Source organism: Myripristis murdjan, chromosome 19 (assembly GCF_902150065.1).
Source record: "Myripristis murdjan chromosome 19, fMyrMur1.1, whole genome shotgun sequence".
Taxonomy (NCBI): domain Eukaryota; kingdom Metazoa; phylum Chordata; class Actinopteri; order Holocentriformes; family Holocentridae; genus Myripristis; species Myripristis murdjan.
The window spans coordinates 3,736,418-3,750,615 of NC_043998.1; the positions used below are offsets into that span (position 1 = coordinate 3,736,418).

The 14,198-nt window shown below is 43.4% G+C and overlaps 1 protein-coding gene across 5 annotated transcripts in view; it reads right to left on the minus strand.

Moving 5' to 3' along the window:
- The window catches only part of sdk2b (sidekick cell adhesion molecule 2b), a 294,802-nt gene that overhangs the window by 29,327 nt on the left and 251,277 nt on the right, over positions 1 to 14,198 (minus strand). For all 5 annotated transcript variants that reach the window (XM_030077788.1, XM_030077787.1, XM_030077786.1 and 2 more), the window contains exons 19-30: positions 12,379 to 12,574; positions 11,773 to 11,871; positions 9,988 to 10,179; positions 8,058 to 8,179; positions 7,263 to 7,372; positions 6,313 to 6,463; positions 5,597 to 5,834; positions 4,497 to 4,612; positions 4,125 to 4,314; positions 2,117 to 2,215; positions 1,233 to 1,427; positions 141 to 342 (exon numbers count right to left, since the gene is read on the minus strand). In XM_030077788.1, coding sequence (XP_029933648.1) covers positions 141 to 342; positions 1,233 to 1,427; positions 2,117 to 2,215; positions 4,125 to 4,314; positions 4,497 to 4,612; positions 5,597 to 5,834; positions 6,313 to 6,463; positions 7,263 to 7,372; positions 8,058 to 8,179; positions 9,988 to 10,179; positions 11,773 to 11,871; positions 12,379 to 12,574 — 1,910 coding nt within the window. The remainder of the gene's footprint in view (positions 1 to 140; positions 343 to 1,232; positions 1,428 to 2,116; positions 2,216 to 4,124; positions 4,315 to 4,496; positions 4,613 to 5,596; positions 5,835 to 6,312; positions 6,464 to 7,262; positions 7,373 to 8,057; positions 8,180 to 9,987; positions 10,180 to 11,772; positions 11,872 to 12,378; positions 12,575 to 14,198) is intronic.

The window sequence follows — 14,198 nt, forward strand, 5'->3', positions numbered from 1 at the left end:
TGACACCCTGCAACATTATTCCCTGAAACCATAGTGCTGAATTGCAAACTGCAACCACGGAGAATATGTAAGCATATTTAGTGCTTAGCGAGGAGTGAGAGGAGATGGAGTGTTGTCTCAGATAATATCCAGAAGCCCACCTGTCCACGATGTAAGAGCTGGCCTCGTGGTTGACAGAAGCAGAGTGGACCGTCCAGTTGCTGTCAGGAAGCTCTCGGAGCTGGACCGTGTAGTAACGCACGGGGGACAGGCCGTCGCTGCCCGGCTCCCATGACAGCAAGACCCGGCGGGCCTGGACCTCCTCCTGAGGCACCGTGGGACGGCTGGTGGGCTGGGGGCGAGCTGGATTGAGGGAAGAGAGGAGATGTGGACAGGCAGAGGGACAGAGGGAGGAACGAGGGCATGATGGAGACACGGGATCAAGCGATGGAGAGAGCGAGCGGGATGTGAAGGATGAGAGGAAAGAAGACATGGACGGAAAGTGATCGTATAAAAGGTACTGGGTAAAAAAAAAAAAAAAAAAAAGATGGCTTGACTGACGATAGTTTTCCTGACCTTCTTCTTTATTATTGAAAAAAACAACATCCACTGTGTGAATAAATCAGGAAGGACGGCCAATTTAAAGAACTAAAGAGGAAAAATGAAAACAGAAACACAAAATGGAACCTTGTTACTCTCGACTTTCTCACTCGCGCTGCCATTTGGACGAGCTATGTAGCGTGAAAAAAAAAAAAAAAAAGGGAGAAAGCATTCGGCGCTATTTGGACAAATGAATGCCAGCGGAGTAAATGAAAGTGGCAGGGTAAAAAAAGTCCAGCACTTGACTTGAGAGAAGCAGATGGACCGGTTCAGTCTCAAAAGTGCTTCTGACAAACACCCGCAGGGCACAAACATCCTTTAGAAAACACATCTGCTTACTGGAAATGGCTGGGAATGAGCAAAGTGCAGCGCCGGCTTAGCTCAGCTCTCTCCAGTGTCGTGTCAACATTGGATCACACACCTGGCTCCCCAACCCCCCCAGCATATGTATACAACTATTACAGCTGCTTTCTCTTTGGCTGTGAGCTACGGATCATGCTGTGATGCCATTACCGCCGTCCAAAAAATGCCATTTCAGAGTCCCATCTGAGCAACGGAACATTAGAGATGATGCTTTTTTGCATTCCCACACTATTTCTCAGTGAGTACTGACCGTCCCGTACTGGAATAAACCACACAAACGTGATGGTTACCTCTTTTCTCAGTGGTGACCACCAGCGCCTCTGCGGCCTCGCCCCAGCCCTTCCGCGTCTGGGCCGTGATGCGGAACACGTAGACCGACTCGGGCTTGAGGCCGGTCACCGTGTACTGGCGAGCGCTGGGGTTCAGCACGTCCACCGTGGCTGTGTTGCTATTGGTGGAGTTGAGGCGGTACGTGATCTGATAGGCTGCAGGGGGGGGGAGAGAGAGGTGAAGACACAGAGCAACACAGTGAGATCTGATTGGCAGTCGCTATCACACTGAGCAAAGCGGTTTTCAATTAAATCCGGGCTGAAAAATGTAACGCAGGTATTCGAAGCACTCGTGGTTTGCGCCGTCTAAGTGCAGCAGAACTGCGCAGCAAACAATTTAGTCCCCGCTGATGTCCTTGTGGCTCGGCTGATTCCATTAGCCGCGCTGTTTCCTGCGCGCCACAATACGGCTCCGTCAATCTGAGGCATTTCAGAGATGCGTAATGAGAACAGTGTACAATAAATGAGCTGACAGATGTATCATAAATCAAATATTCACAAGGTGCTGCAGCGAGTCTCTGCCTTGCAAACAAGAGCAGGAGGAATCCGGCTCTCTCTACAATATTGACAGGAAAGAGCAAGGTCTTACCACGCGCAATCGATGAGCCTAAATCCTACCCGCATTTTATCCATCACGCTGTAAATGTGAGGTTTGATAGCAGTCGTAAGGACCTCACACCTCAAATACAGAATTTTGGTAAATGTTCAATTTCCAGGTTATTTCCTACAGCACTACAGAAAGAGAATCCAGGAATTAACCGACCAGGAAATGATAAATATTATAAATATTCACATTTTTTGAATGGCTGTACAATAAAAAATTATACTGCAGTTGGTTTACTAACCGAGGATGATGCCGTTGGGCTGGGAGGGGGACTGCCAAATAAGCCGGACTGAGGTGGTCCGCACCTCAGGAAACAGGATGCCAACTGGAGGTCCCGGCACTGCAGGGGAGAGATACACATGATTCATAATACATCAAAACAACAAGATATTTATACTTGCAAAGAGGCTCGCGAAGACAGCATCCTATCAAACTTAAAATATATTCCTCACTTGCTCTTGTAACACTACACATCTTGCCAAATAAATTTAATGATCCCAAACAAATGAATGCGGTGCCGAGCAAAAGAGTTGGGGAGATTTTTTCTGTGCCGTGGGAGATGATATCAAAGGGCTCCTCGTTAACAAAAAAACATTTTCTCCCCAACAAAGCAGAACAATCCGCCACTTTTCACCATCGTAAATGCCATGATACAATGGGGAAATAACAAATATTGACTTCAGCAGCGGCAGTGATTGTCAAAAGGGACAAAACAACGTGCATAGCTTCCTGGGCTCCGAAAAGGAAAATTATTAAAAAAAAAAAAAAAAAAAAAAAAAAAAAAAACTTTTGATCCTAATTACTGCCAAGCCTGCCTGTGCAAACTGGTGGTGAAAGCCCCTCTATTTTGAGAATGGCTTATTTTATTTTTTCTTTTATTTAGTTATTTAGTTATTTAGTTTATTATTATTATTATTATTATTATTATTATTATTATTATTATTATTTTATCTTCAAAAGCCATAATGCTAAATACAGGCGTTTTTAAAGATATTGCTGACAGTTTTAAACCAATTTGGGTCCTTGGCAAGACTTTGAGAAACCAAAAATGACTGTTCCATTATGTCTTCACAGGCGTGCTGATGGCATGTTGTCTTCTGCACAATTTATAGCCCTTTGCAGAATTTGCCAGCATATTGAACCAAAATTTTGTTGACTCCCTGACACATTTTTGTTGAATCTCTTTGTTTATATTCTCATCTATACTTTATGACACCCAGCAACATTATTCCCTGAAACCATACTGCTGAATTACAAACTGCAACCAGGGGGAATATGTAAGCATACTGTTAAAATTCCCTTTTATTTGCTGTTGTTAGAGAAAATATGATCCTCCTGTCAACTGTGATATTTTATACAGCGTTCATGTATAAGCTTTATATTAAGGTCCCTGTGATAAGTATTAGTTAATGGGTAATAAGGCTCTCATAAGTCTTTATTAGGTTAGATTAGGTTTATAATAGCATTACAAACACATTTCTTGAGACATTTATTGAGTCTACTAACTTACCTATGCTGTCATTGTTAAACTTGCTCACATACTAAGCTTTTTCCAGTGGTTTTATTGAGTTTCAAAAACCTTTATTATCCATTCAATAGCAGGTAATTTTGCAACTGTCAATGCTTATTTAGGTTCACAAATCCTTTTTTTATCCTAGATAAAAAATAATTTAAAAAACACATAAAAATGTGCTTGTAATGCAATTATAAACAATTATAGGATCATTATCAGGCTTTCATAAACATTAGCAGTCTACAAATTATCAAGTTTCAGTGGTTTTAAATGTTTTATAATCTAATTAACTATTAACACTTAATAATGCTAATAAGCGTCTAACATGGATTTTAAAGACCTTATCACCTTTTAACTAATGCTCATTACTTAATATAAAGCATTACCTATTTTACAGCCTCAATCCCCTTTCTGTGATTAAACACTGATTTTTGTTATGGACGTATTGTTATATTTGATTTAAAAAAAAAAAAAAAAAACATCACTGTAGCTAGTGGCAAATTACCTCCTATATAACGATTGAACAGATGCTATCGTTCATACCAGAATGAGCAGCAATAAGAGCATGCACAGGTAATTTTGATGGCACACATGGCAATTCTGATTAATGTGCAATTCAGGCGCATTAAACATTTAAAAATATCAACAGAATAACGTGCTGACACAATTGAATGTCGCGATATTTCAACAACATTGAGATATTAAATTATGGACAGCGGTCAAGCCTCGTCCCTACCATCGTCCAGAGTCCTCTCCAGAATAGGAGGAGTACTGGGCCGTCCGTCTCCGATTCGCGTGAAGGCCAGGACCTGGATCTCGTACAGCACGTATTTCCCCAGGCCAGTCAACTGGACACTGTGGCTGGCGTTCCCCTCCACGGTCCAGAACTGGACTGCACTGTCTGAGTCCTTCTCTTTGTACACCACCTGACAGAGGAGAGGGAAGGGAAGGGAGATAAAGAGCAGTGGTGGAAAAAAGGAATTTGGAAAGCTAACAAGAGGAGGACATACTTTTGGCCCTCATCCTGCCTTCCTCCTCACAGGTGTTACACTGCTGCTCGGCAAATACACGATACTGTACGGTGCACGTGGCTGCTGCACAGACATACCTTGTAGCCCAAAATTAGACCGTTTCTGTCTGGCTCGGGGACTTCAAACCATCGCACCAGGATACTGCTGGAGGTGGTGGCGAAGGCTGAGACATTGGCGGGCCCACAGGAAGGAACTTCCCGGCGGAAATGAAAGAGAGAGAGAAGAATATGCATTTTTAAGAATCTGGTGTTTGCCATGCATTCAGAATGTCTCATGCTTCTGTGAGTGTGTGAGCGCTGGGTCATTACTATTTAACATGTGGGTGTGAGAGAGGTGCACTTGGGAGATAATTGCTGTTTGTGTGTGTGTGTGTGTATGTGCGTGCATGTCCGTGCACAGCTCCGGAGGACCTGGTGAACCCTCCAGGACTGCTGTGTTAGCAAGAAAAAAAAAAACGACTCTAAGAACAGACCCTTTCCATTCCTTGGCACTCATCCCTGGACATAATGCACTGATTCTTAAGAATTTGCTGGAGTGAGTGGAAAAAAAAAAAGAGAGAGCAGAGGAATTCCACATTCTACTCCATGTGTTCCCAATTTCCTCCGACTCCCTCCTGCACTCCCTCGAAACGCTCATTCCTCCCCAGCCAAGGCCTGGTAACCGAAGAACGCGGTGAGAGGGAAAGAGGGAGAGGAGGAAGAAACCCTCCATGGCAACACAGAGGTGGGCTGATAAAAGCACCCGAGCCAGGTAGACGAACATTACGTCCGCACATTAATTCACAGAAATGAATGTAAACCATAGGTGCTGTTTGTTACTTGCACTGGGTCTAATAATAAACAAGCAAACAGACAAAAGCAAACGGTAAGCACAGTGCTTTCAATGATAGAGGAGACTGCAAATGCATTTATGGCATTTACATAGGAATGTGTGTGTCTATAGGTATCACACACATACCTAACAGTAAAATTGTGAGCTATGGCAGAGCTGAACATTATGTTATTACATTACCAGAGCAGCACAAAGTCATATGACCGCAAAAAAACAAAAAAAAACCCCAAAAAACAAGAAAAGTAGTTGTGTAATGTTTTTGTGCAAGGAATTCAGTGTTTTTGAAAATTCCACTGGTTATAGTTTCAGGTTGCATTTGGCGGTGACAGATGATTTGCCGTCTCACCAGACTCCCTGGTCCTCCCTCTGACCGGCTGGCTCCAAGGTCCCATCCCGATGCCGTTGATGGCCTGGACTCTGACCTCGTACTCCGTCCACTCTTCCAGGTCCTCGATGGTGAACTCTCTCTCCAGGCGGTCGGCGATGACGTGGGTCAGCGCCCGGCCCTGCGAGCCCGTACGGGAGTACTGCACCCTGTAGCCCACCAGCTCCGGGTTACCGTTGTACTCCCATTCTGGCAGAGGCTGGGCGAGTGCACAAGGAGAGCAGAGGTTGAGAGAAACAGCGGGCATCAGTAAGAGATGGAGGAGACTTCTTCACATGAGAGGCCTAATAGACCACAGACAAGCCAGACTCCTTTGGTTAGGGAATTATTTTGTAGGCGCTTGCATTAAATAACTTTTGCCACAAGAGATCTCACTATGCAATTCAGATACAACTGAAATGGTAAAATACTTGGTTAAATAATGCAGCAGACATCAGTTATCAGGGTTTCAATTTCTCTTGTTTGCAAAAACAAAATCATCGATAGTCATTATGTTAATACATGCAACCCATACAATCTCAGCTCCTCCTTGTCACATTACTCCTGAAACTGTTCCCCTAGCATTATACTCCTACTTAGAAATACAAAAAAATATATTGGCTGTCTCAGAGATAAGATGCACATGAATCTTTTCTTCAATTTGCGCAGGTTCTGCAGAAAAGCTGCTTCCCACTTACCACCCATCGCAGCCAGAGGCTGGTCTCGCTGGCGGTGCGCAGGGTGACGTTGGCGGGTGCCATGTCCGGAGGAGCCTGCAGGGTCTGGATCTTCCTGGAGGGCTGGCTGGGAGGACTGGTGCCCACAATGTTCACCTGACGCATGCGGAACCTGGTGGTTGGAATTGAGCATCGCTGATATTATTGTTATTATAGCGCTTCGCATCGCTTTGTTTTGCTTCACGTAGAGTGAAATCACAGCTCTCAATTTGGTGGTGAGAAATGAACATTGCCGCAGGGCCTTATTGCACTGAAACTGAGATCACAGCAAGGGATAGGCATATAAATATGTATATTTCTGTGGTTATTCCTATTCCGTGTAGGGCCTTGTTTGTGTCTTAGGGGGAATATGCAAAACACAAATTTCTATCCTAATTGACATTTAACTCCAAATGTTAAGTGGCTGCATTGATGAAGGGACGAGGAAAATTCTAGCTGCTATGAGGCTTGAGAGATTGCTTTACTGAAATGTTAACTGCCAGTTCTGCCTTTTATCATGTACACAATCGCACTACACCAATAAGATAGCGGTCATACACACACTGTAAACATGATATCATAATCACAATAACCCTAGTCATCTCGCACCACAAGAAAAAAAAAGAGGAAGATAAGGTTCCTGAGTTCTGCTGAAATTAATTGGGATACTGAGGCACACATACACCTTATCTTGTTTGCTGTTGTTTTTCATGATCTGCATAAGCTTCATTTCCATGTTATATGGCAGCTGCTGAGAATATTATGTTCTTATTATGTTAATTCCCGCAATAATCATAAGCAGGATTATCCTGAATAAAACCTTAAACCAGGTTATGACTTATTAGCGGCGGTATTTGGGGTTTGTAGGTGCACATCTAAACAAATTCACAGAAGCAGGCATGTGGAGGTGGAAGCAGTTCCCGGCAGGCTACCTGTAGAAGGTGTACGGGTTGAGCCCTGGCACTTCCAAGGAGCGGGCCTCAGGCTCGTTGGACAACTGGTGAACCATCACCCAGTCCTCATTTTCGCCTATCGCACCCACCTGGGGCCAAGACAACACATGGCATGACAAATTATTCAGCTTTTGTCACACAGTGCCAAAAGTACAACAAATATCCATCTCAACAAGCCACTTAACTCCCATATGCCATCTGAAAGACCTCCTCCACTCAAAATTGTGTTTATTCATATGTATTCATAGATCAGTACATACTTAACCCTATAAAGCAATTTGTATCATATATGATACACGTTATCAAATAACACATTCCATTTCAGTTTAATCAATACTTGACCAAAATACTGTTGTATACCTTTGAACACTTCCCCTGTTCACCCTGGGCCATACCATTGGCACTTCAGGTACTATCATATATAATACAACAGAAAAATCGTATAAAGACATATTTTTTGATTTTTTTTTTTTTTTTTTTTTTTTTTTTTTTTACATTTTGTTATAGGACTAAATAAAGGGTTCGTTTTCAAAAAATTGGAATTTTCTGCCAATTCTTTCATAGTTCAGGCTTTATAGGTGTAGAGATGTTTTAGGGGTTTAATCAAGGGCTGGGGGTGGACTTCAAAATCATTGTTTTCTTAGATCGAGTCAAAAATTCTGCCTTGAGGAGAGGCAGCTCTACTTGCATGCAATTCAGTCCCAAGGTCTTGTTTCAAGAATTTTCTTAAATCAAGTGATAGCATCTCCCTTCCCTAAAATAAATCTGTCTCACCTGGGCCTCCACCTGCCAACGAGAGATAGATGTCTTGCCATCATAGCCGGGCTTGAACTGCAGGGTGACAGAGCGTGGGCCAATGTTGGAGATGGCTATGTTGGTTGGAGGGCCAGGAAGCTCTGTGATGACAGACAGGTGGTGTGAGGCGGAGAGAAAACAGATGACTGAGGCAGCAGCTACTGCAGAGCCACTGACTGATGACCACATCTGCATTTCCAGGTCCAACATTGGTATTTGCGTTTGCTTTTTTGCCCCTCATCTCTCTTTGCTTTCTGAGGTTGTTGGGGGGGAAATGTGTTGACGAAAGCGCTCTCTTGTGGCTGCACAGATACTGCACACAAAAGAAGTTATCAGGGATCTCACCTAATTCTTTCCCTTGTGCTCCTAACTTCAGCTAAGGCAGCAAAAGCAGATTAGATTTGGGGAAGATGCTTACACACAATACCCAGACAGAGATAATGCCATGAATGTCAATTAAATTGCAGTTATCTGGAGATATGATTCAATCTGATATCCTACTGTTTACACTTTAGCTGAGCAAACAATAAGAATGGATTATTGCCTGCAAAACCTGTAGGGAAAACAATTCTGAAAATGGCAAACTCAAAAAACAATAGGAGGGTATATGTGTGTGTGTGTGCGCGCATGTGTGTGTGTGTTTGTGTGTGTAAGCAGGTATGAGTGAAAATATGCTAATGCAAAAATATTTCATTTTTCATCTTCTTTCCCTATCGCTTCCCCTGGGGTAAACATTAAATCCACCATTACATACTCCATTTGAATGCATGATATAGTTAACATAAATCCTAGTTATTAAGATATGAATGTCAGACCGTGACATAGTGTGGACAGTGGCCTAATATTATCAAGATATAAGTGCTCCCATGGGCGCAGTAAGCAATGCCTTTTTTTTTTTTTCCAGATTGCTTAAATTCAGATCTACCCGACCATAATGAAATGAACAGATTATACGCCTCGTCGTAAAGTAAGCACCTCTAAATCATTTGCATGACTGGTAATCCAGCCATTAGCTTTTAGCTATATCTCTCGGGTAGAGTTACAGGCACATAGGTAGTATCTTTATACATACAGCGGGAGTAATCACCATTTAGGGGACTATAACCACTGCTCTGCTGCCGAGCCTCACTGTAACAGCCTTTCATTTGACAAGTTTCACAGACTTATAGGCTCTGACTGCAGCTATAATCATTGACTGTGGCTATTGTATTTCTATTATGCAATTTAGCATGCTTTTAATATGGAATCGTTAAAAAAAAAAAAAATCTCACGGGGACACTTATTTTGCTGACCCGGGGCTGGTCTACTCCAGCCGCCTTGCCGAATATCTCACCGTCGGCCGGTTGAGGTTTATGGCTCTGTCCCGGTTTGAGCTGACTGGTGTCCGATTTCATTGTGTCTGGCGCCACACCGCGCGGGGTGTGTTCGCCGACTTCGACGTGAAACAGTAAATCTACAGGTTTACCAAGGTGCACACACACATTGGCTGGAAGGGAAGGCTCAGTCACACCCACTGACAGGACGGGAGCGTTTCTGAATGTGGCGTTGGCCTGAGCGTGGTCATGTTTTACGCTGTTTCAGCACAACATTTCGCTTTGTTTTTTTTCCAGCACTACACCACTTTAGTCTCAATTACACTGCTCCTCAGATTTAGGACGGATGAAATCCCAGGGTCTCTAATGAGGTAATAATATGAGGTTTTTTTTCCAAGTACCTGATGTTGAAAAATTGCCTAGGATGGCAAATATGGCGCCTAATTAGTTCCAAGTATTTTGTTGTAGCCTGTGCGGTTGGATAATGCGATTTTGCAAGCATTTGCATTTGTAGGCGCTTATGCTCATGATTGTGTCTTTACTGTGGGTCCACAACCTTACAGCAGGTTAACACGCTGAGGTAGCCGGTGACTGACCTGGTGGGACGCCGGAGGAAATGGTGGAGGAGGACAGCTGGCCCTGGCCTTTTGAGGTCATGCCCGCCACCTCGATGGTGTACGTGGTGAGAGCGGTGAGCCCGGTCACCCTGTACTCCAAGGTGACATTCGGCAGGTAGTGGGTCACCCTGGTGTTGGTCCGGTTGTACTCCTCCCAGGAGATACGGTAGCCTGGAAAGCGAGGGGTTTAGTGGAGAGAAAGCAGATACAGAATCCTCTGAGGGGGAAAAAAAAAAAAAAAAAAATGTCTTGGAAAATTACAACGTTTTGGATGCGATAGTGTCATTCGGCTCGCATGCTCCGGCGCAAGCTAACAGAAATATTAAATTAACTTCATATAAAATCGAATACAACAAATTAAATCAGCCGGTGATTATACCCGCGCCACCCACACACACATACACACCCTCTCTCAAAGTTAATGCAATTTGTTTCTTGGCCAGCAGCCCTTTTCACATGATTGCATAAGGCTTTAGGTAACATTTTTTTACCAATTAAGTGAGGCTTGAGAGTGTGTGCCTCATGGGAGTATGCGACATATTATAAAGGTTAGAAAAAACTGCTTTACAATACACTGATAAGCTTTAAAAGTTGTAAGTATATTAATTTTAACATCAGTGGTGGAAGTATTTTCATCCTTGACCATGACCTTTTTTTTTTTTTCCCCACAGAACTCAGAATAGGTAAGAACCACAACTTTCTTGGATTTCTATCTACAAGTAAAGTAAGAAGTGAGCTATATTCATCTAGAATCAGCATGTTCCCCACAGGTCGGTGTAGCAGGTCAATATATTGGCAGCTGTTAGGTTCAGTGATATAACTTTTAGTGTTTTATCACTACTCCAACACAGAACAATTTCCACAAAAAGAGATGGATCAATGGAATCACATGAATGTTTAAAATCAAATTGGAGATGATTTAATGACTTTTAAGGCCTTTATATTTATTGGGCAATTTGCAATATAATAATGCACTTTACACTTTAGCACTCTGCACTTTGATCAGCCCCTCGACATATAATGTAGTGTTTAAGCAGTGGTGAAATGCGCATGGTCCCCTGAGCCTTGGCCTGTATGTTTTATGATCAACTATGTTTGTCTTGTTTTTTTTTTTTTTTTGTTTTTGTTTTTTTTTTCTATTGTATATGAGCATTATGTACAACACCAACCTGCCAATGGGACTAGAGATGGGAATTAGCCACACGGCTACAATCTCATGTGTTTTTATTTATACGTGCATTAACATGTACTGTCCCATTTCTTTTAAAAAATCAATAAATCAAGAAAATCAAGAAATCAAGGGGTTAAGACTTTTTAAAGACCATGTTGAATCAACTGCACTTTTTTTTTTTATTATGTGTGTATGTATGTGTATACATGTATACATGTATGTATGCATGTATGTGTATATATATGTATATGTGTGTGTGTGTGTATATATATGTATGTGTGCGTGTATATATACATATATATGGATATATATGGATGTATGGATGTATGTGGATATATAGATATATAGATATGAACTGCATGTCACAGTGGGGCTCTTTTTAAATGGTTGTCTATGTTATGTCCTCTTTTTTTATGTTTATTGAATGGGCTCTATGTGTTGTCTTGCACTGCAAGTGATAGAGGAGAAACGACATTTCAGGCTCCTGATGTATGTAGGTACATGGGGAAAATGACAATAAAAGTGATTCTGATTCTGATTCTGAGATTCTTCTGATTCTGTTTCAGCGAGTTTCGAGTGAGATAAGGACGTACCTGTGAGGACTCCGTTCTTCTCGCTCGGCTCCCTCCAGCTGACTTTGAGCGAGGTGTCCAGGATCTCGGTGAAACTCAGGTGACCCACGGCGCCGGGGGCTGGAAAGAGACGACTGATGAGCCGATCGGGCGTGCGAGCGAGCCAGCGCTGCACGCCACACACGCGCCCATTGATTATCGACTGACACAGCCGAGATTGCCACAAATCTGCGGCAGCGTTTCCGCCGAGAAGGCGCCCGTAAACAAATCAGCGAAACGACGAGGCATTTGCTGAGAAACTTGACTAATGACGTGTTGATGCCAATTAGTTTTTAAAGCCGAACCAATAATCTCTGGGAGAACAGATCCTAATTATGGAGAACCAGGCTGGAGCCAGAATGTAACTCCCTCATTAGCGGTTCTGCACAACTCAGTTCTGCATGAATAATAGATGTGGCCCTGTGGAAGTGTTAGTGTGGGACGCTCGTGTCCACTCACCGCCATGAGAGGGAGGAGGCAGTGAGGGAAAGCAGGAGGAGGAGGAGGAGCGGGGAGTGAGACTTCATACCGGAGGAGTTTGAGGGAGAAACAGAGAGAGAGAAAACGAGAGAGAGAGGAGTCCCTTACTGTCCTCGTGCGTCCTGAGGCCTCTGGGTGGGCTGCGAGGCCCGTCCCCCGGCGTGGTGAAACACAGCACCGACATGTAGTACTCGGTGAACTTCTTCAGACCGGACACGTAGCCCACGTGAACGCTGTCCTGGAAGTTCGGTCGCACCGTTACCATGGAAACCTCCTCTTCACGTCCCGGCTCCCAGGCCAGCAGCTGAACGCACAAAATAAATAAAAGAAAGAAAGAAAGAAAGAAGAAGAACAACAAAAAACAGTGAGATGGAAATGTACCCAGACAGGCAAAAATAAAGCAGCTAATAGTGTTTCTCTAATCATTCTCACACAGTTACTCTCTCAAAACAAACAGTTTTCTCTCTCCTGTAGTGCCGAGCACTCTGGGGGATTATTTGGCATCACAGCTTTCAGAAGTATATTGAGAAAGAGACTCTGAAGAGATTGTGTCTGCGAGGGAAAGGCTGGGGGGCAGATCTGAATGGCTCCACAGAGACAGGGGAGGGAGGGGGGGAGGGAGGGAGCTGGAGAGAGAGCGAGAGAAAGAGTTTGGGCTCAAGTGCTGCACAATGGCGTCCTATAAGGCGCGTTGATTGCAGACCCCGCGGCATGTACGGGCTGTAGATGGAGCTACGATTGACCAATTAGGTGTTTGGGTAATGAGTCCCCAGGGCAGGCCTCCTGGGTTCACTTCCAGTTCCCAGAGCGGTGGAAAAGCTTCCTGGGAAAGTGGAATGAGGGTTTGGCAAGAGCACGTCAGATGGAGGGATGGATGGATGCCGGGCTGTCTGACACTCGTTCTCTTTTATCACTCCCCCTCTTATTCTCATTTTCCCTCTCTCCCTCTCCTTCTGTCCACTCACTCTCTCTACATCTCCTTTCACACTTTCTCCTTCCCGCTCTTTCGCTCTCCATCCCTCTTTGTCACTCTCCCCGCGCGCCTCTCCCTCCATCTCTCTCTCCGTCTACACTGCAAAAAGTCAAATCTTACCAAGATTATTTGTCTTATTTCAAGTCAAACTGTCTTATTTCTAGTCAAAATATCTCATTACACTTAAAATAAGACATGATCAGCTCAGAAATAACTTGTCTTTAGACAAATTCTGCCAATGGAACAAGCAAATTTTCACTTGTTCACTTGTGTCACAAGGAAAAATTTGCTTGTTCCATTGGCAGAATATGTTTCTTGTTTCTGACAAATTTTAACTTGTTTCAAGTAAATTTTCACTTGAAACAAGTGAAAATTGTCTAAAAACAAGTTATTTCTTAGCTGATCATGTCTTATTTTAAGTGTAATGAGATATTTTGACTAGAAATAACATTTTGACTTGAAATAAGACAAATACTCTTGGTAAGATTTTGACTTTTTGCAGTGTATCTCCCTGTCGTCTCTCTCCCAGGGAAACATCTTGCGTTTAACATGCAGAATGCGTTTGTACAGTGACCCCGATTGCCGCCTGGGTGTGGCCTGCTGAGTGCTATTCACAGACCTGAAGATTAAAAAAAAAAAAAAAAAAAAAGCAAAATAATGGCATCATTAACTCTAAACACAGTCAAAAAAGGAAAATAGAACTGCCCCTGCGAACGCGGCTTTGAGATTCCCTGTGGGCTACGCGCGCCGGAGACAGAAAGACGGACGACATTCAAGTGCCCATGACAAAATAATGAAGACATTCATCATTGGCGCGCGCAACACGTTCACTGTAAAATATATGAAAAATGGCGGCGAGATAACAAGAATGACCTCAGACTGACAAATGGATGAACAAAGCCCATCGTTCAGCGTGGCACCGAATATCTTTGGCCCCGCGGCTCGTCTCCCTTCC